This window comes from Nicotiana sylvestris, chromosome 10 (genome assembly GCF_000393655.2).
Source record: "Nicotiana sylvestris chromosome 10, ASM39365v2, whole genome shotgun sequence".
Lineage (NCBI taxonomy): Eukaryota > Viridiplantae > Streptophyta > Magnoliopsida > Solanales > Solanaceae > Nicotiana > Nicotiana sylvestris.
The window spans coordinates 168,716,718-168,736,427 of NC_091066.1; the positions used below are offsets into that span (position 1 = coordinate 168,716,718).

The 19,710-nt window shown below is 37.3% G+C and overlaps 1 protein-coding gene across 2 annotated transcripts; it reads right to left on the minus strand.

The window, feature by feature from the left end:
* Positions 1-5,479: 5,479 nt before the first annotated feature.
* Positions 5,480-17,462, minus strand: LOC104213197 (chaperone protein dnaJ 15-like). Of its 2 annotated transcripts, none has more exons than XM_070160539.1 (12): positions 17,305-17,462; positions 16,814-17,030; positions 11,051-11,174; positions 9,961-10,043; positions 9,769-9,880; positions 9,582-9,686; positions 9,391-9,441; positions 6,843-6,932; positions 6,651-6,759; positions 6,387-6,535; positions 6,243-6,296; positions 5,480-6,070 (listed from the first exon to the last, which is right to left on the minus strand). In XM_070160539.1, the coding sequence occupies exons 2-12, from the start codon at positions 16,939-16,941 to the stop codon at positions 5,834-5,836; spliced, it is 1,242 nt and encodes a 413-aa protein (XP_070016640.1). In that variant the 5' UTR covers positions 16,942-17,030; positions 17,305-17,462; the 3' UTR covers positions 5,480-5,833. The 2 variants fall into 2 exon arrangements, with proteins under 2 accessions (XP_070016640.1, XP_070016639.1); XM_070160538.1 differs by having other exon boundaries at positions 16,814-16,965; positions 17,305-17,423.
* Positions 17,463-19,710: the final 2,248 nt, after the last annotated feature.

Sequence of the window (19,710 nt, forward strand, 5' to 3'; positions counted from 1 at the left end):
GCAGCACTTGTGCGGATAAGGCCCACAAGTTATCATAAAGTCTCCCCATTGCAATTGGTTTTTGGGCAGGAGCCAAATATTTCCCATCTTAGGATCTTTGGTTGTGCGATATATGTTCCAATTGCTCCACCACAACGCATAAAGATGGGTCCTCAAAGAAGGTTGGGGATATATGTTGGATATGAATCTCCTTCTATTATAAAATATCTAGAGCCGATGATTGGAGATTTATTTACGGCAAGATTTTCTGATTGCCACTTTGATGAATCAGTATATCCAACATTAGGGGGAGAAAATAAGCAGCTGAAAGAGAAGATAGATTGGAATTCATTATCATTGTCTCATTTAGATCCTAGAACAAATCAATGTGAACAAGAGGTTCAAAAGATTGTTCATTTACAAAATATTGTAAATCAATTGCCAGATGCATTCACTGACCTACCAAGGGTGACTAAGTCACATATTCCAGCTGCTAATGCTCCAATTTGAGTTGATATCCCGGCAGGACAATTAATTAAAGCAAATGAATCTAAGCCATGCTTGAAACGTGGTAGACCAATCGGTTCTAAAGATAAAAATCCTCGAAGAAGAAAAGGAGCAAGTGATCAAAGTGAACATAACACAGAGGTAGTGGCTCAAGAAGAGCCCCAAGATGTAACAAATGATAAGACCTTAGGAGAGGTCCAGGTACCTGAAAATAATGAAAATGAAGAGATATCAATAAGTTATGTCTCAACCGGGAAAAGATGGAACCGAAATAATATTGTTATCAATAACATTTTTGCTTATAATGTTGCTGTTGAAATAATGCAACAAGATGAGGATTTTGAACCAAAATCTGTCAATGAATGTAGACAGAGAAATGATTGGCCAAAATGGAAAGATGCTATCCAGGCAGAGTTAACTTCACTTGGAAAACGTGAAGTCTTCGGACCCATAGTTCGAACACCTGAAGGCATAAAGCCAGTAGGGTATAAATGAGTTTTTGTGCGAAAATGAAATGATAAAAATGAAGTCGTTAGATAGAAAGCGTGACTTGTGGCACAAGGGTTTTCCCAAAGGCCTGGAATTGATTATATGGAGACATATTCTCCTGTAGTGGATGCTATCACCTTTAAGTATCTCATATATGGCAGTGCAAGAAAAACTTGATATGCATCTAATGGATGTTGTTACAGCCTATTTGTATGGATCATTAGAAAACGAAATTTTTATGAAAGTACCTGAGGGATTTAAAGTGCCAGAAGCATATAAAAGTTTTCGAGAAACTTGTTCAATAAAGTTTCAGAAATCTTTATACGGATTGAAACAATCAAGTCATATGTGGTACAATCGCCTGAGTGAATACCTGTTGAAAGAAGGGTACAAGAATGATCCAATTTGTCCTTGTGTCTTTATAAAAAGGTCTGGATCTAAATTTGTTATAATCGCCGTGTATGTTGATGATTTAAATATCATTGGAACTCCTAGGGAGCTTCTAAAAACAGTAAACTGTTTGAAGAAAGAATTTGAAATGAAAGATCTTGGAAAGACAAAATTTTGTCTTGGTCTACAAATTGAGTATATGAAAGATGGAATATTTGTCCATCAATCAACATACACCGAAAAGATTTTAAAGCGATTCTATATGGATAAAGCACATCCATTGAGTACCCCGATGGTTGTGAGATCACTTGATATAAAGAAAGATCCATTCCGACCTCATGAAAATGATGAAGAGCTTCTTGGTGCCGAAGTACCATATCTTAGTGCAATTGGGGCATTAATGTATCTTGCCAATAATTCCCGACCAGATATAGCTTTCTCAGTAAGCTTATTGGCAAGATTTAGTACTTCGCCAACACAAAGACACTGGAATGGTATTAAACATATATTCAGATACCTCCAAGGGACCATTGATATGGGTTTATTTTATTCAAATGAATCCAAGCCATCATTGATTGGTTATGCAGATGCAGGATATTTGTCTGATCCACACAAAGGTCGATCTCAGACAGGCTATTTATTTACAAGTGGAGGTACAACCATATCATGGCGTTCGACAAAACAAACTATGGTTGCTACTTCTTCAAATCATGCAGAGATAATAGCCATTCACGAAGCAAGTCGAGAATGCGTTTGGTTAAGATCTATAACTCAACACATTCAGCAAACATGTGGTCTTTCTTCGAAAGAGAATATTCCAACAATATTGTATGAAGACAATGTTGCATGCATAGCTCAATGGAAAGGAGAATATATCAAAGGAGATAGAACAAAACACATTTCACCGAAATTCTTTTTCACTCACGATCTTCAGAAGAATGGTGAAATAGATGTACAACAAGTTCGTTCAAATGATAATTTAGCTGATCTGTTCACTAAAGCGTTACCAACCTCAATATTTGAAAAGCTGATATATAAGATTGGAATGCGTCGTCTTCGAGACATTAAGTGATTTTTCATCAGGGGAGTAACTACACGCTGCACTCTTTTCCTTAACCAAGGTTTTGTCCCACTGGGTTTTTCTGGTAAGGTTTTTAATGAGGCAGCAAGCAATGCATATTATAAATAACTATGTACATCCCAATATTTTTTTGTAAGTTTTTAATGAGGCACATTATCTTACATGGACATCCAAGGGGGAGTGTTATGAATAGTTTGTACATTGGATACTACTTTGGATGCTACATTAGATGCTCATGTTGTGAATAACTTAAAGATTAAATTTCCTATTTTATGTCCATCATCTTTACTTTTTATGCTTATAAAAGGTCATGTAATTGCAATGGAAAAATACACCAAAGTGAAAGAAGAAAATACTTCTCTCTTCTTTCTATTTCTTTTTATTTACATTTTACTGCATTACTTTTATTTTATAACAATTGTGACTTAGTTTTCAAGTTGTAATCCTTTTTTTTAGATATTTTCTAAAAACATATTTAATTAATCCAAACAATGTGGGAATGAGTCAATAAGTTCATTCATGTATTCCTAGTGACATATACCTACTCTTTTAACATATAAAGGTATAGGTTTGGGTGGAGTTAGCTTTAAGTCATGTGAAGTGACAATTATAATTATATTAAAAAATTAAATAATAAATTAGTCAGAGAATTGATTAATACTCTAATAACGTGAAGCCTAAGCCTAGTTTGTAGTCTAGGTGTCTATATTAATTTAATATAGTTAATGGCAATTCCATTGAAACCTTCTTCTTCTTTTTTTCAAATTTAAAATAGCAATAATAGAAAGACCCGTGAACTACATAAACACAACATGTAATGCAAAAACACATTAATTAGGATCACAGGCGGAACCATGATTTTTACGAAACGGAGGCATTATTATTTATTTAGTAGTGCTACTTAAAGGATTTCAGTGTTCAAGGTGTCAAGTTCTTTATATAATTATTTTGTAAGGTATACATATATATATATATATATAAGATTTTACCGAAATTTACGGAGGTCCGGTGATCCCTCAACAGTATAAGTAGGTCCGCCTCTTATTAGGATACCTTTGCACATGTATTGAGACTTAATTAATTAATTAACTAATCATATTCATTAAAATATAACCTAATATATAATGCTACTTGTTAACTCTATTTCTTTTTATAAATTTCTTATAACAACTTCAAACACTACACATGTTTGTGACTGTCCACATTGATAGCACCAATTTGCTTTTTTCTTGCCTTTTTTGTACTCTTCTAACATTTCATTGTTTTTCTTTTTAGGGTAATTTCATGTTTGTAGCATAACTCGTAAAGTGGCTGCTATGTGATCAGGAGTTTACGGATTCAAGCCGTGGAAATAACCTTTTGCATGAATGCAGGGTAAGTCTGTGTACAATAGATCCTTGTGGTCCGGCCCTTTTCCTAATCTCGCGCATAACGAGAGCTTAGTGCATCGAACATCCCTTTATCTCTATCTCTGAAACTTAATGTCTTAGTTAGATTATAGTTTATTGGAGGCCAAGTGTACGTGTAGACAATCCAATTGAACCACAAAAATCAAAAAAGGAATTAAAGTATTTTTTTAAGAAAATATGGAGCAGGAGATCATACTTTATATTTTAAGGGGACAGACCTATAGTTTTGAATATGCCCATAATTTCGAAAAGTATTATAAATACTAAGTTTGAACTCATAATTTCAAATAATCCAGAGTCTGAAACTTATATATATATATATATATATATATATATATATATATATATATATATATATATGCTCGTAGACATGTGCTTACCTTCAAAATTATGCTTTTATTAAAAACAAACAACTTTTAAAGTGTTAAATTTAATTTGGAGGTACTTGTTATGCCATATGAGTACTCCAAGTTCAATGAATACAACCATTCTTTAATTGGCATAAGCAACAAAGTACTTTTGGTCCAACGAGAATTCAAAGTAAGTGTTGTTTGAGACAAAATTTTAGAATCATAGTACAAACTGAGTCTATTTATTTTATATATATGTTGTGTAACATTAGGTCATGTCTATAATTTTCTAAAGCTTTGGCCAAGTAATAGGATTATACAAATAGTTTTGTGACAGATAACCTAAGATGGCGTTTTCAAAAGTGTATATATATATATATAATTTATAGTTTATGGGTTCTACAACGATGTCAAATTTTATATATAATAATAACTGAGTTCACAATCTAATTTTTAGAAATATTTAATAATTTTTATAATATGTATACAAGGTATGAGCAAAAGACACTGGATTTCGGTGAACTCATATACAATGCTTTGGATCCGCCCCTATATATATATAGTATAATTCCTGTATGCATTGTTCATTTTATAATCAAATTTCTCTTTCACTAAGAAATATACAATATTATATATCTAGGAAATATGTAGGCATAGACAACTAATCTACCCTACACAATAAAACAATAGTAAAGCGTACTACTATTTAGCTAAAGAAAAAGTTAGGACATATAAACAATAATGAATATTTTGAAACTTTGTTTTATTTTATTTTTGGTTGGTTAAGGAACTTAAGTACAATGTCGTAATTTTTTTAATTCATAGGCTTATCTAAAATGAGCATATTTTATTAGTTAGGACGGCAAATAAAAATTCTCATATTGTAGAATGGTCCCGACAGGACATTGGACTAGATTTATTTTTGAATTATAATCTCTTTATGGAATTTTTCAAGATAGTTTATACCAAAAGAATTTGTAATGTGTTTCCATCTTAATGAGATAGGAGAAGAAAATCCTATAATGGGATAGATAGGAACCCTCCGTCTTTAACTAGAGGTCTTGGATTTGAACTCAACTCAAATTCGGATTAGTCAGGTACTAATATGGGTATCGGACATTGGGTAAACCAGAATGAGAAAGGAAGTTTATGCTAATTAAGTTTCCTAGTAGAGGTCTACTCTAAATCACTGATTTAAAATCATTAACACACCTCTTTAATCATATGAAATGATACCATTCCCACTTTTATAAGGGAGAAAATATTCACTGAAATTACAAAATATAGAGGACTTAGATTTGCTCAAAATACTAAAAATTTGGAGTCCATTGACTAGTACACTATGATACAACACAAGAATCAGAAGTACAAATACAGGAACAAAAACCTTCTATATCTTGCAGTCACTCCACAGAAATCAGACTTCACATGCCCCAAAAAATGAAATTTGGAAAAAAAAAATGAAAAAGAAAACGTCTCGCGAAGCCCAAGAAATACCAACAAATTGAACAAAGAATACATGAGGAGATTACTTCAGGTAGCAAACTAGCAGGCAGCCTTCATCCTTGGTGGCGAGGCTGGAATTTGGAATTCATTAGGATCTATATTACAGATAACCACCAGTTCGATTACTTCTTATCAGATCCTTTGAGGTTAAGGTTAAACCATTTTCGTTTCGAGTATTTCTCCTTGGAGTCTGAACTGCCATCTTCACTTGGGCTATCGGCTTTGTAGTCTTCGCCAGATAGTTTGCTGCTACTTCCGTTACTGAAATGCCCACTCCCACTGCCACTTATGGTAGCAAGTGTCCTTGTAACCGTGAATGAGGAGTGGATGCTGTCTCTCTGTTTGAGTAGCTCATCGACCTTTATAAAAATAGCATCACTCAGAGAAATGTAGGGTAACTAACATATGATTTTTTCCTCCGTAATTAACAAACGATAGACAGTAAGTACCAAATAATCACAGCCATACTCTACGGCAAATATTGGCCATACCATCCCAGTGTAATGAAACTTAGGTATGAAAGAAACTTACAGACTGCTTCTCCTGGCTATATCTATTGGTCACTTCCTGGAACCGTGCCAATGCCTGTAAACATCAAATGGAAAATAGTGAAATGAGGATGCATGAAGAGTAAAAGATCTCACAATAAACATTGTCTACGAGCAGAAAAACAACCTTTCTATATTCTGTTTCAAACTGTCGAAGCTCATTTCTCTTCCTCAAAATCTGAGCCTCAATATCCTGGAGTTTATGAGTTGTGTCCTCGTATGTCTTGGCACACAGAGCCTCAATAGTATAACTAGCAGGCTTAAAGAAATTATCTCCTGCAGACATCAGATAATTTTTTTCTTTTAGCATTGCATAATCAGTAGCAATTTGATAGTTTTTCCCAAGTAAAAAAATATATATATATTCAACAAAAATAAAGTAAGCTCAGACCATAAACAGCAAATATGTGAGTGCCAGCTTTTAGTTCTGAGACCTCACAAGGTTGAAGGCCTTCCAACCTCTTAAAGAAAGCAGCTTCAGGATCTTTGGCCATTGCTAACTACATCATCACAAGTATTGTCCCTGCTGACAACGCTGCATGCCATACTATTGAATTTAACCAATAAAATGAAATTCACATACCGCATTTACAGTTGAATCCATTCTGTACACTTGAAAGTGCAAGAAATACATCCCTGCGGAGGTTACCTTGCCAGCTTTCTCACTATCTTCCTGTAAATAGTGAGGATGGGTCAGTTTTATTAAGAAATAGTACTAATCAGTAAATTGCTCGAGGCAAAGACAAAAAACGTACACAATAAATATTCATCTAAAAATTCCAGTTTACAAGCTCATAAACACAGGATATACAAATGTTTGAAAACTAAAAGTGAAAAGAAAGACCGAAGATAGTGCCACTGTAAGGTCAAAGATAGACATGTATAGCAACATGTGAACCAGAGTGCAGGTAGATTTTGAATTATTTGGGCATTTAAAAATTTTACATTCTTATTAAGTTCAATATCAATGAGCTTCATCATTCACCCCCCCCCCCCCACACACACACACCCCAAAAATAAAACCCGGATCAGCAGTATTTTTTAAATACCCGTCGTCCTGCCTGCCATTTTTAAACGTTCCCGGCAGCTTCACCATTTTTTCCGGTATCAAGCTGCTCCCCCACCAAACCTGTCCTTTTTACGTCCCTCCTCAACCCACTCTCTATACTCCTCCCTCTTTCAATCTCCTTAATCAAAATTACAGGTTAAAATCCAGTGTTAGCCAAACCCTGAAATTAAAATAACCCCCCAACCATCAGACACTGGTACCTTTCCTCCTAACAAGCACCCTAACCCTGGCAAGGTCCACCAGATTATAGTGAACATAAATGAAGCCACTTTCTAAACAACGATGTGCCGGCAACCAACCACGTTCATAGAATATCCTCCCTCCTTTTCTGAATTTTGCAGCCAGAATCTCACCGCACCTTTCTAACAGAAGATAACTTCCCCACATCCATCCCAATCCCTCACCCAGCACACGGGTATCAACTTTCAGAAGCAAAATGAAAACAGAAAGGTGTCACCACCCATTGCCTACACTTTCAGCCCCGTCGTCACTTACCAAGTCTCCAAAGTCCAATCAGTTAGCACCTCCGTTGAGACCACCTTCTCCTCAAATTCCCAACCAAGCAGGTCTTAAGATACTCCTTCATTGCCACGATATGGTCCCTAGACAATCTAAAAATGAGATCAAACCCAGTATCAACCCTCCTGCAATCCCCATCTAGGATCAACGCTGGCCAAATCAGAGCTTCCTTGAAAGAATGAGATTCCACTTTCGTCGCCTCTGAGAGAAGTAGGAGCTTCTCTCTCTATCGACCATAATAAAGTGATACTTCTAACAGCTGAGTTATATTGGTCAAATGCAACTCAGGGAGACCTCTTCAAGTTAAACTAATGATTGGTGGTTAAGTTTTAACCAGAGTTTAACAGCAGAAACTTTTTATCAGCATACTGGAGAATCTTTTTTAGAAAGTTAGATTGGTCTAATGCAACTCAAGCGGACCTCTTCAGGAGTTAAACTTATGATGCTGGCTAAGCTTCAACAAGGGTTTAACAGCAGAAACTTTTCGTCAAGACTATGACAAGAATTCCAGGAGAACCCTATTCGAACTTATGTTACATGGAGACAATCTGAATACCAGTAAAAAGATGTCTTTCTAAAATGCTCTCAGCACATTTACCGAGGTCCTCTAATATCTAATTTTTAGCTACCGTGCTTTAGCTTTCCGGTAATGGAATTTCCTATGGATTCTGAGTTTTTTACCAATCATTTCTCTAAGTGATTCTCAGAAACTTCGATTAAGGATCTTTAATTGGGATGGAACAGAATTTATATCATATTCGTTGGGCTTTGCTGGAGCCTTTGTCCCGGCTGGGTTCTTCTGTTTATTATTATTTATTTATTTTTGGTAATAGATCCCTGCGTCCAAAGACTAGAGGTAGGTGGTCTTATGGAGCTTGCGGGGAAGGGTAGCCATGTATGAGAGCATAGCAGTGAACTGTGGCAAACCCTAAGACAACCCATCTAAGATTGGGGGGATCCAGGTATAAAATGGGTATTAGCACTTGCTTGAATCCTTAATGTACAAAGAAACCTGCTAAACGTGGATTACATGAACTCTCTTAAAGACAGTATTATGACATACTATTTGCTTATTAAAATTGAGAGGCAAGCTATTTTCTTATTTAATCTTATAAAGTTTCTTAGGAAAGAATAGGTAAGCCCTTTCCACGAATGTTTGACTACAAACATCATAAAGTAGGAGCATGCTCAATATGTCTGCAAAATCATATATACATATAGAATTTTTTTTATAAGGTATATATACATATAGTATGACAAGTTTCGTCTATTAGGAATTATACATGTCCTCTCCTTCCCTATTGAAGGTGTTGATTCTATATTTCTTTTTTTGAAATGAAGGTGTTTACTCTATTTTTCTTTCTCAATTCAATTAACTCATGTTGGTTTTATTTCCACCTTACTGCTTTACTATTCCCTAGCCATATACATCAAGGTTCTTCAATGGAAATCTAGAGCAAGAAATATCTTAAGCACACAATAACTGGCTATACAAATCCTCGCTAAGCACACAATGGAGAATCAAAAGTGTAAAATGCATTACCTGCAAGGCCAGGCCGTAACCCCCATTTGCATCATGTTCAAAATATAGTAGCTGAAAAGTACATGAAATTCAGTTTCAGTATCGCAACACACAACACAAAGTAGAAAACTCAAAAGCATGAAGACATATAGGTACTATTTAAAAAGTGCATCAAAATAAGTATCATATAATTGTATACATCTACACTGTACCTTGAATTTGCTTTGGGCAGCTGAAGTAACTCTTACGACAATCCCAGCCTCTGCTTGTTCATCACTAATTGTTACACCAAAAAAATGAGCATTTTGCTTTTCTACCTGCATTAAAGCTCAGGTGATGTCAACCCTGGTACAGCATAAAGATTTTATCCTGCCACTTGAAAGGACAATTAAATTCTACCTTTCCACTGACTGATGTACCAATTGGAAGGGGCCGGACTGTGACAGTTCCATTCAAAGCTTCTTCAAGAACATTAGCAGAAATAGTTGTTTTGATAGGGACACCCAACTTGCTATCCAGGAAAAAAAATAAATTTAACAAAACTAATCAAAAACACCACCAAAAAAAACAACTTTGGGGAGGCAGACTTACCTAAACAAGGCTGCGAACATTGTGTTGACAGTTCCAAGGTTGGACAAATCAATTTCCATATCCATTCCTTCAGCTTCAATAGCCTTAAAATTCAAAACAAAATGTGAATAGAGTCGGCAAAAGTCATTCCTTGAGCATCGTAGATTAAAGAGGTTTTATTAGCTATAATTTGCTAATAAAATTAGACAGAATTGGAACTCTGGCTTCTAATACTTAATGCCTATTGTAACCAGATTAAGACATAGCCTACCTCAATGATTTTATAACAGCTTAATATTAGCATAAAATTTTATACACTTGTACCATGAATACTACATCACTAAGATGCACCATAACCTTCGAACTGGAAGATATTGGCATTAGAAAGCTTTTGTAACACCAATATAAACACCTTATGCTACTAATGTTAAGAACAAAGAATGTCTACATGTTCTATTGTAGCATGTTTCTTAGATAATTCGGGGACCTATAAACAATCCTCAACTAGAAATGTCAAGGAGAAGTGAAGAGTCCAGATAACTGCAGCTGATAGGATGACTTTTCAACTTTAAACCTATTGAATATTCCCCAAATACAACAGAATGGGAACTTCGAGAATGAAAGGAGTTGCATTTCCAACATCCAGATTGCTGCAGCATTATCTTGCAACCTTCAAGTATCTACATCTTGCTGAATCTTTACGATATGCTAAGTTTATATTGTCGGCACCTAAAGGGCCCATGTATAGTTTTGACTTGTGAGTACAAATGACTAAATATTCTTTGATTGAAGCCATAAAGCTACAACTTATCATACAGCTATATAGCCTACCCAAACTCTTATTTCTATTCCTTCTTGAAATCAAGAACATCCAGAGTTCTCTTGGAACTTCTTTCTTTCTACTGCTAAATCAGTCACCTCATTGAAATGCACATTAATACATAACAAGCAAATGTAAGGTGATACAAATCAAACAAAAGAACTATTATCCATGATTTCAGTCTAAAAAAACAGAAAAATAGTAAAAGACTTTCTCGTGATATGTCATTACTCGTTATGAACGACGTTGTAGAGAAAAAGGTATTTTAACCTGATCAAAAAAATAATGTACCTCAAAGCCGGCCATATCATATTGCCTCCTTTTCTCTGGATCAGATAGAATGTTGTATGAGTACGCAACCTCCTTGAAGAGCTCTGAAGCTTCGGGATTGCTAGCATTCTTGTCAGGATGATACCTGCCAATAATTTCCGCTCAATTATTCATCCACAAGAACAAGTATCAAATTGAGAAGTTACCCAACTCCCAACAAATAGCCCTAAAAGTTGTTTTTACTTTTTCCTGTATAACCACATTAACTTCCCATCACCATTGGTTTTTCCATCTGGCCATTTCTAGACTGATATATCATATGACAAAGTACTGCGCAAGCAAGTCCCTCCCATCTGTATTCTATTTCCTTCAGATGACAATATATGTCAATCTTCAGATTACTTAATTAATTACTTGACCACTAAATTACACGAGTTTTGGCTTACAACTGAAATTCAATAATCCCCATGTGCTTACCAACAAGCTCAAGACAAATACCAACAAAATGCATACACAGCTCACCACAATCCACACCAAATTTCAGTTTAGTTACTGGTTACACTTGAACCTCAGTTAAATACCATCACTCAATCAATCAACCAACGCCTTAATTCCAACTAGTTAGGTCAGCCATATAAATCTTCAGCATCTATTCTGCTATATGTCCCTTCGTATTCTCAGATCTTAATTGCGTTATGTGGTTTTTTTTTGCCTCAGGTATTGTAGTACTACTTATCCTTTATCTCCCTCTTTTTGTTCTTTCCAAGCCGAGGATCTTCTTCTTTCCGAGCCGAGGATCTACTGGAAATAGCCTCTCTACCTTCATTAGGCAGGGGTAAGGTCTGCGTACATACTACCCTCCCTAGACCCCACTTGTTGGGAATATACCAGGTATGTTGTTGTTGTTGTATCTATTCTGCTATATTTAGGTCTATTTCATTCCAATTACACCGTTAAACGCCAATAGCAACTATGTGTTAGTCCCAAACGACTTGGAGTCGGCTATATGAATCATCGCTCATCATTTCACTCCATTTAAACTATCTAAGGCCAATGTTATCCAAATAAAAACCAAAACAAAAAGTACTAGAAGTAAATTGGTCCTAGAAAATTATGGGACGTAAAGTAAAAGTGTTAACATAACTAAAATATATTCTCAATTACTCCCTCTGTTCCAATTGATGTGAAATTATTTACTTATTAGTCCATTTCCAGAAGAAAGATACATTTCTACATTTAGAAACAACTTAACTTTAAACTTTTGCATTTTACTCTTTATTTTTGTTGAGATTCCATCTTCCTGGGTCTTCTCGTGAATTTTTGCATCTGATCTAGGTTTTCTTCATTCTTTTTTGCTGTATTTCGATTCATTGTTCTTAGCCTTCTCTCTTTTCTTCTTCAATTGAAGGAAAATTTCAGAAACATTTTGTTTCTGATAAAGGAAAGAGAGGGAAGGAGTAACAATTTTTTATTTTAAAAAATCATTTTTAATTTCAAATTCAATTTCTGCTTAGGATTTGGATTCTGTGGGAGCCTAATCGTAAGCAGCCTCCCCTTGAACTTCTTCTCCTCCATTCCCAAACCTGCAGCAACCATTGGCATAAGCTGAAATACAAAAACGCCTAAGACCCAAGGATAAAATACAGATAGCGCCGTTTGTGACAAAGGAGGACCCCACCGTTTTCTTCTTCTTCTTCTTCTTCAAAGAAACACACACGGTAGAAATCAAAAATTTCAAAACTCTTCAGAAATTGGGAGCTTATTTCTAGTTTTCAAGTGTTCCCTGGGAGCTAGAAATCGGAATAGATTTTCAGGGCTTGTGATTGTTGGTTTGCCGCTGAGTTTTCACCTTGTGATTTCAGATTTTACTTTGATTTATCTAGCTGATTTTTCCTCCCATTTAGGAAGGCGCATCTCAGGTAGCGGTGATAGCTCCTTCTGGTTTTTGGGTCGTGGTATTTTCTGTGTTTTCAGGAATTCTCGGAGTATTGGAGACAAGTTGGGCGCACGAGCACTGGCAAAGGAGAGCAACCTGGGCGAGTGTCAGCAAGGGTGGTAGGAAGTGGGCGGGAGCGTACAACTACATCGAGTGCAGCAAATCAGCCACAGGTTTTGTTATCGGGAGTTGGTACCTCCTGTTTTACCGTTTCCCTTTTGGTGTTAGCTAAATTACTGTTACTTTACTTCGCAATAGTTAAACCTTTCAACTAGGATACTAGTTACCACTTGTTTCCTTCTAGTTTGATTTGTGTACGTTGTGCACTAGCGAGTCTTCTCTAGATTGTTGTAGGTGTAGTGGCTGCAGTCTGGGATGATAGAATAAGGGCTTGTCCTCGGGTGGGGCAGAGTGTGGGGGTGGGGTTCAGGGGGTGGGTCGGGTAGCAGGGGAGGTAGAGGGGGCAAGGGAGCCTATAGGTTGAGAATCGGGTCATGGAACATAGGTTCACTAACGAGTAAATCCATAGAGTTGGCGAAAATCCTGCAGAAGAGGAAGATTAATATAGCGTGTGTCCAGGAGACTAGGTGGGTCGGATCGAGGGCGAAAAACGTGGATGGGTATAAGTTGTGGTACTCTGGTGTCCTGAGGGGTAAGAATGGAGTGGGTATCCTGGTAGATAGCCATCTTAGAGAGTCTGTGGTAGAGGTCAGGCGGGTGAATGATAGACTAATGACTATTAAGTTGGTGGTGGGTGAGGGTACTTTAAATGTCGTTAGCGCGTACGCACCGCAAGCAGGCTTGGATGAGGATATTAAGAGGCGCTTTTGGGAGGGGTTGGATGAGATTGTTCGTAGTATACCGCCTTCTGAGAGGTTATTCATTGGAGGAGATTTCAATGGTCATATTGGGTCATCTGCAGGTGGGTACACCGAGGTGCATGGCGGCTTTGGTTTCGGGGAGCGAAACGGAGGGGGCATTTCGCTGTTGGACTTTGCCAAGGCTTTCGATCTAGTCATTGCGAACTCGAGTTTTACGAAGCGGGATGAACATTTGGTTACTTACCAAAGTTCGGTGGCGAAGACTCAGATTGACTATCTCCTCCTCAGGAGATGCGACAGAAGGTTGTGCGAGGACTGCAAGGTTATCCCAGGTGAGACCCTCTCAACGCAGCATAGGCTTTTGGTGATGGACATTTGTATTAGGATAAGGAGGAAGAAGAGGTCAGTACAAGGACGCCCCAGGATTAGGTGGGGCGCCTTAACTAAGGATAAAGCTAAGGAGTTGGAAGGAAGGTTATCGGCAATGGGAGCTTGGAGAAGTAGTGGGGACGCAAACACAATGTGGTCGACGACGGCGGACTGTATAAGAAAGGCGGCGAGAGAGGTGTTAGGGATATCTACGGGCCACAATGGTGGCCACAAAGGAGATTGGTGGTGGAATGCAGTTGTCCAAGGTAAAGTGGAAGCAAAGAAGGCGGCTTACCTGCGGTTAGTAGGGAGCACTGACGAGGAGGAGAAGAGAGAGAACAGTCAAAGGTATAAGGTAGCTAGGAAGGAGGCGAAGATGGCAGTAACGGAGGCTAAGACGACAGCTTTTGCTTGTCTGTATGAGGAACTAAGGAACAAATGTGGGGAGAAGAAGTTATTCCGACTCGCTAAGGCGAGAGAGAGGACAACTCGGGATCTGGACCAAGTGAGGTGCATAAAAGATGATGACGAAGTTTTGATGGGAGATGACCAGATTAAGAGGAGGTGGCAGACCTACTTTCATAAACTTCTAAGTGAAGAAGGGGATCAGGATATTATACGTGGGGAATCGAGGAATGCCGACAGTCACCATGAATTAAGTAATTGTAGGGACATTGAGATCGATGAAGTCATGGAGGCAATGTGTAAGATGAGAAGGGGCAGAGCTATCGGGCCAGACGAAATTCCGATTGAACTGTGGAGGTGTGTGGGTAGAGCAGGCTTGGAATGACTTACTGCATTGTTTAGTGTTATATTCAAGACTAATAGGATGCCTGAAGAGTGGAGGTGGAGTACAATGGTCCCATTGTATAAGAACAAAGGTGATGTCCAGAGCTGTAACAACTATAGGGGCATCAAATTACTAAGTCATACCATGAAAGTTTGGGAGAGAGTAGTAGAAATGAGAGTGTGAAGGACGGTGTCTATTTCAGACAACCAGTTCGGGTTCATGCCGGGGCGATCTACCAAGCTATCCACCTTATTAGGAGGATGGTGGAACAGTACAGGGATAGGAAGAAGGATCTCCACATAGTGTTTATTGATCTGGAGAAAGTGTACGATAGGGTTCCTAGGGAGGTCTTATGGAGATGCTTAGAGGATAAAAGGGTCTCAGTTGACTATATTAGGGTGATTAAAGACATGTATGCTGGAGCTAAGACTCGGGTTAGGACAGTAGGAGGCGACTCTGAACACTTTCCAGTTATTACGGGGTTGCACCAAGGGTCTGCGCTCAGCCCATTCCTATTTGCCCTGGTGATGGATGCACTGACTCATCATATTCAAGGGGAGGTGCCATGGTGCATGCTATTTGCTGATGACATTATTCTAATTGACGAGACACGAGGCGGCGTCAACGAGAGGCTAGAGATTTGGAGACATGCTCTTGAGTCTAAAGGTTTCAAGTTGAGCAGGACGAAGACGGAATACCTCGAGTGCAAATTTGGAGTTGAGCCGACGGAAGCGGGAGTTGAAGTGAGGCTTGACTCTCAAGTCATTCCCAAGAGGGGTAGTTTCAAGTACCTTGGATCGGTTATTCAGGGGATCGGGGAGATTGACGAGGATGTCACACACCGTATAGGGGTGGGGTGGATGAAGTGGAGGTTAGCGTCGGGAGTCTTGTGTGACAAGAAAGTGCCACCGTTACTAAAAGGTAAGTTTTATAGAGCAGTGGTTAGGCCTGCCATGTTATATGGAACTGAATGTTGGCCGGTAAAGAACTCACACATCCAGAAGATGAAAGTAGCAGAGATGAGGATGTTGAGGTGGATGTGCGGGCATACAAGGATGGATAAGATTAGGAATGAAGATATTCGAGAGAAGGTGGGTGTGGCCCCCATGGAGGACAAGATGCGGGAAGTAAGACTCAGATGGTTCGGGCACATTCAGAGGAGGAGCACTGATGCACCGGTGAGGAGGTGTGAGCGACTGGCTGTAGTGGGCACGCGGAGAGGTAGAGGGCGACCTAAGAAGTATTGGGGAGAGGTGATCAGACAGGACATGGCGCGACTTAGGATTACTGAGGACATGGCCCTTGACAGGGAATTATGGAGGTCGAGCATTAAGGTTGTAGGTTAGGGGAAAGTTGTGAATATTTCTACAGCACAATAGAGTGAGACTAGCCAGTTAGGAGTTAGACTAAGAATGTCATTGGTCGTCTATTGATGCAGGGCTTTACCTGCTAGTTTTACTATACCAGCCATCTATTTCGTATTTCGTATTCTGTATTTCATATCTCTTATATTACTGTTATTTTATTATGCACTTTTATGGTACTAATATATCGGCTCCTGTTGCTTTTTTGAGCCGAGGGTCTCCTAGAAACAGCCTCTCTACCCTTCGGGGTAGGGGTAAGGTCTGCGTACATATTACCCTCCCCAGACCCCACTTGTGGGATTATACTGGGTCGTTGTTGTTGTTGTTGTTGTATGAGAAGCTTTATAGCCATACAAATATTACGGCATGTTTAAGATTCAAATGTCTTATAACCACATAAATGTAACGGAGTGATTAATAGGTATTGCATATACAGATGTTTTTCTTCCATTATAATAAAATTAACTATGAATTTAGGAATATTTGTGTTTAGGGATAACTTACTTGAGAGCAAGCTTTCTATAAGCAGTCTTAATCTCCTGATCAGACGAATCCTTTGAAACAGACAACACCTCATACGGGTCTCGCCTTACTGCTGGAGCCGACGTCCCCTCCATTTTTATACCACTCATTACTACACCCTTTTCCGCAATTCCCTTTTTAAAAATTTGGAATTTCTCAAAAAATCAAAATAATCAATAAAACCTTGATGCCGCAAAATCTACAAACAAAGAGAAAATATTAACACAAACCAATTAAAATTCGAGAGAAATTTACCAAGATTTTTGCACGAAATTAGATTAATGCCAAAGGTATTCAATAAGTATTAATATCAACAAATTTTTCTATTAAAAATCAGGTGAATTATTTACCAAAAATGCAATTCCAAAATAATAGGTACTACAAGAGATCTAACATAAGGATTCTAAATCGATGAAATAATATATAGAAAAAAAAAAAAGGAAGAAATATAGCTAGGGTTTTAGGGAATTTACGTGAGGAGAAAAAGGATGACACCAGCGACCTTCAATTATTTCTTCAAAAGTTTTTGGGATGAGACTATTACGCGCAAATATGAGCTCAAAGTTTCAAAATTGGAGATTTTGATTTGCCGTCTCAAATTTTGGAAAAGCTCCATTTTTGAAAGGTGTACCCAAAATTTAATAAAAGAAGCTAAATTATGAGTGTACAAATATGTACACGTGAGGTTAAGTAAATAGCGACATGATTCTGCTAGTCAAAAGTTTTCTATAGGGGCAAACTTGTAAAAATAGCATCTTTATGGCGTAACTGTAAAAAGAACTAAGAAAAAATAATCTTCAAATAAAATCTAGCATTGTTTATATAGATTTAGTTATTCTTTTTATTTTTCACATAAAACATAACATTATTCTATTATAGTATAATGCCATCTCTTTGAGAAATAGGATATTATAGCTACTAATTTAAGTAATGGACTTGCATTACACAAAAGTTCTATTATATTATAAATATAAGTAATGCCTTTTCTTGGTTTCACAAAATAAACGAATTTAGAATACATTTTCTCAAATTAAACTTGGGGTATGATTTAGTTGATTGTGTCATGTTGGATATTGCTTCCTTTATTAGCAAGTGCTATCTCTTTTGCTTTAGTAATGAAAAGTATTTGGTATCAGAAAAATGCAATGTTGGTATAGTCAAATCAATCAGATGACATGTCACAAAGTCAAAATTGTCATTTCATGCAATTTACCTACCATACTAATTCTTTGATCAATTTATTTAATATCAACAAAATTAAGTTTGTTATAAAATATAACCCAAAATAACAATATAGAACAAGCAAAACAAACTAAGAGATATAGATAGAAAGAGAGGAAGAGAGATTCTTATTTCTTCTTCAATTGTGTGTATTATCCTATCTATTACAAGGTCTTTATATAGGCATAAAAGTGAAGAAAATATGTCATGGAATATGTCATTGAACATACAAAATATGTCATTGAATATGTCATTAAGCATTTGAGATATAGATCATGGAAGAGTAGACATCCACCATAATGTGATATTTATCATAACACTCCCCCTTGGATGTCCAAAGATAATGTGCTTCGTTAAAACCTTCCTAGGCAAAAACTCTATGGAAAAAAAAATTCTAGTGAAGGAAAAAGAGCACACATGTTTAGAAATACGTCTTTTAGTTGCCTCGTTAAAAACCTTGCAAGGAAAACCCAGTAGGACAAAACCTTGTAAGGGAAAAAGAGTACAACGCGTATTAACTCCCCCTGATGAGAGCATCAACTCACACCCTTGAGCCTTCGCATCCCAATTTTGTACACCAATTTCTTGAAGGTTGATGTTGGTAGAGATTTGGTGAACAAATCAGCCATATTATCACTTGAACGAATCTGTTGCACATTGATATCACCATTCTTTTGAAGATCATGTGTAAAAAATAACTTTGGTGAAATGTGTTTTGTCCTATCTCCTTTTATGAATCCTCCCTTCAATTGGGCTATGCATGCTGCATTGTCTTCATACAAAATTGTGGGTAGTTTTTCACACTTCAAACCACATTTGTCTCGGATAAGATGTATTATAGACCTCAACCAAATACATTCTCGACTTGCTTCATGAATAGCAATTATCTCAGCATGATTAGAAGAAGTAGCCACGATTGATTGTTTAGTCGATCGCCAAGATATGGCAGTGCCACCACATGTAAAAACATAACCTGTTTGGGATCGAGCCTTATGCGGGTCAGATAAATACCCAGCATCGATATAACCAACAAGATCGGGATTGCAATCATTGCCATAAAATAAGCCCATATCGGTAGTCCCATTTAGATATCGCAATATGTGTTTGATCTCATTCCAGTGTCTCCTTGTAGGAGCAGAGCTATATCTTGCTAAGACATTAACCGAAAAAGTTATGTCAGGCCTTGTAGTGTTAGCAAGATACATTAGTGCACCAATTGCACTAAGATATGGTACTTCAGGACCAAGAAGCTCTTCATTCTTTTCTTGAGGTCGAAACGGGTCCTTATTCACATCAAGTGATCGAACAATCATCGGAGTACTTAATGGATGTGCTCCATCCATGTAAAACCGTTTCAATACCTTTTTAATGTAGGCAGATTGATGAACAAAAATCCCATTTGTCAAATGTTCAATTTGCAAACCGAGACATAATTTTGTCTTTCCGAGATCTTTCATCTCGAATTCCTTCTTTAAATAATCAGTTGCCTTTTGGAGTTCTGTAGGAGTTCCAATAAGGTTTATGTCATCAACATATACGGCAAGTACAACAAATTCCGATGTTGTTTTCTTTATAAAAACACATGGACAAATGACATCATTTATATAACCCTCCTTTAATAAATACTCACTAAGATGGTTATACCACATTCTTCCTGA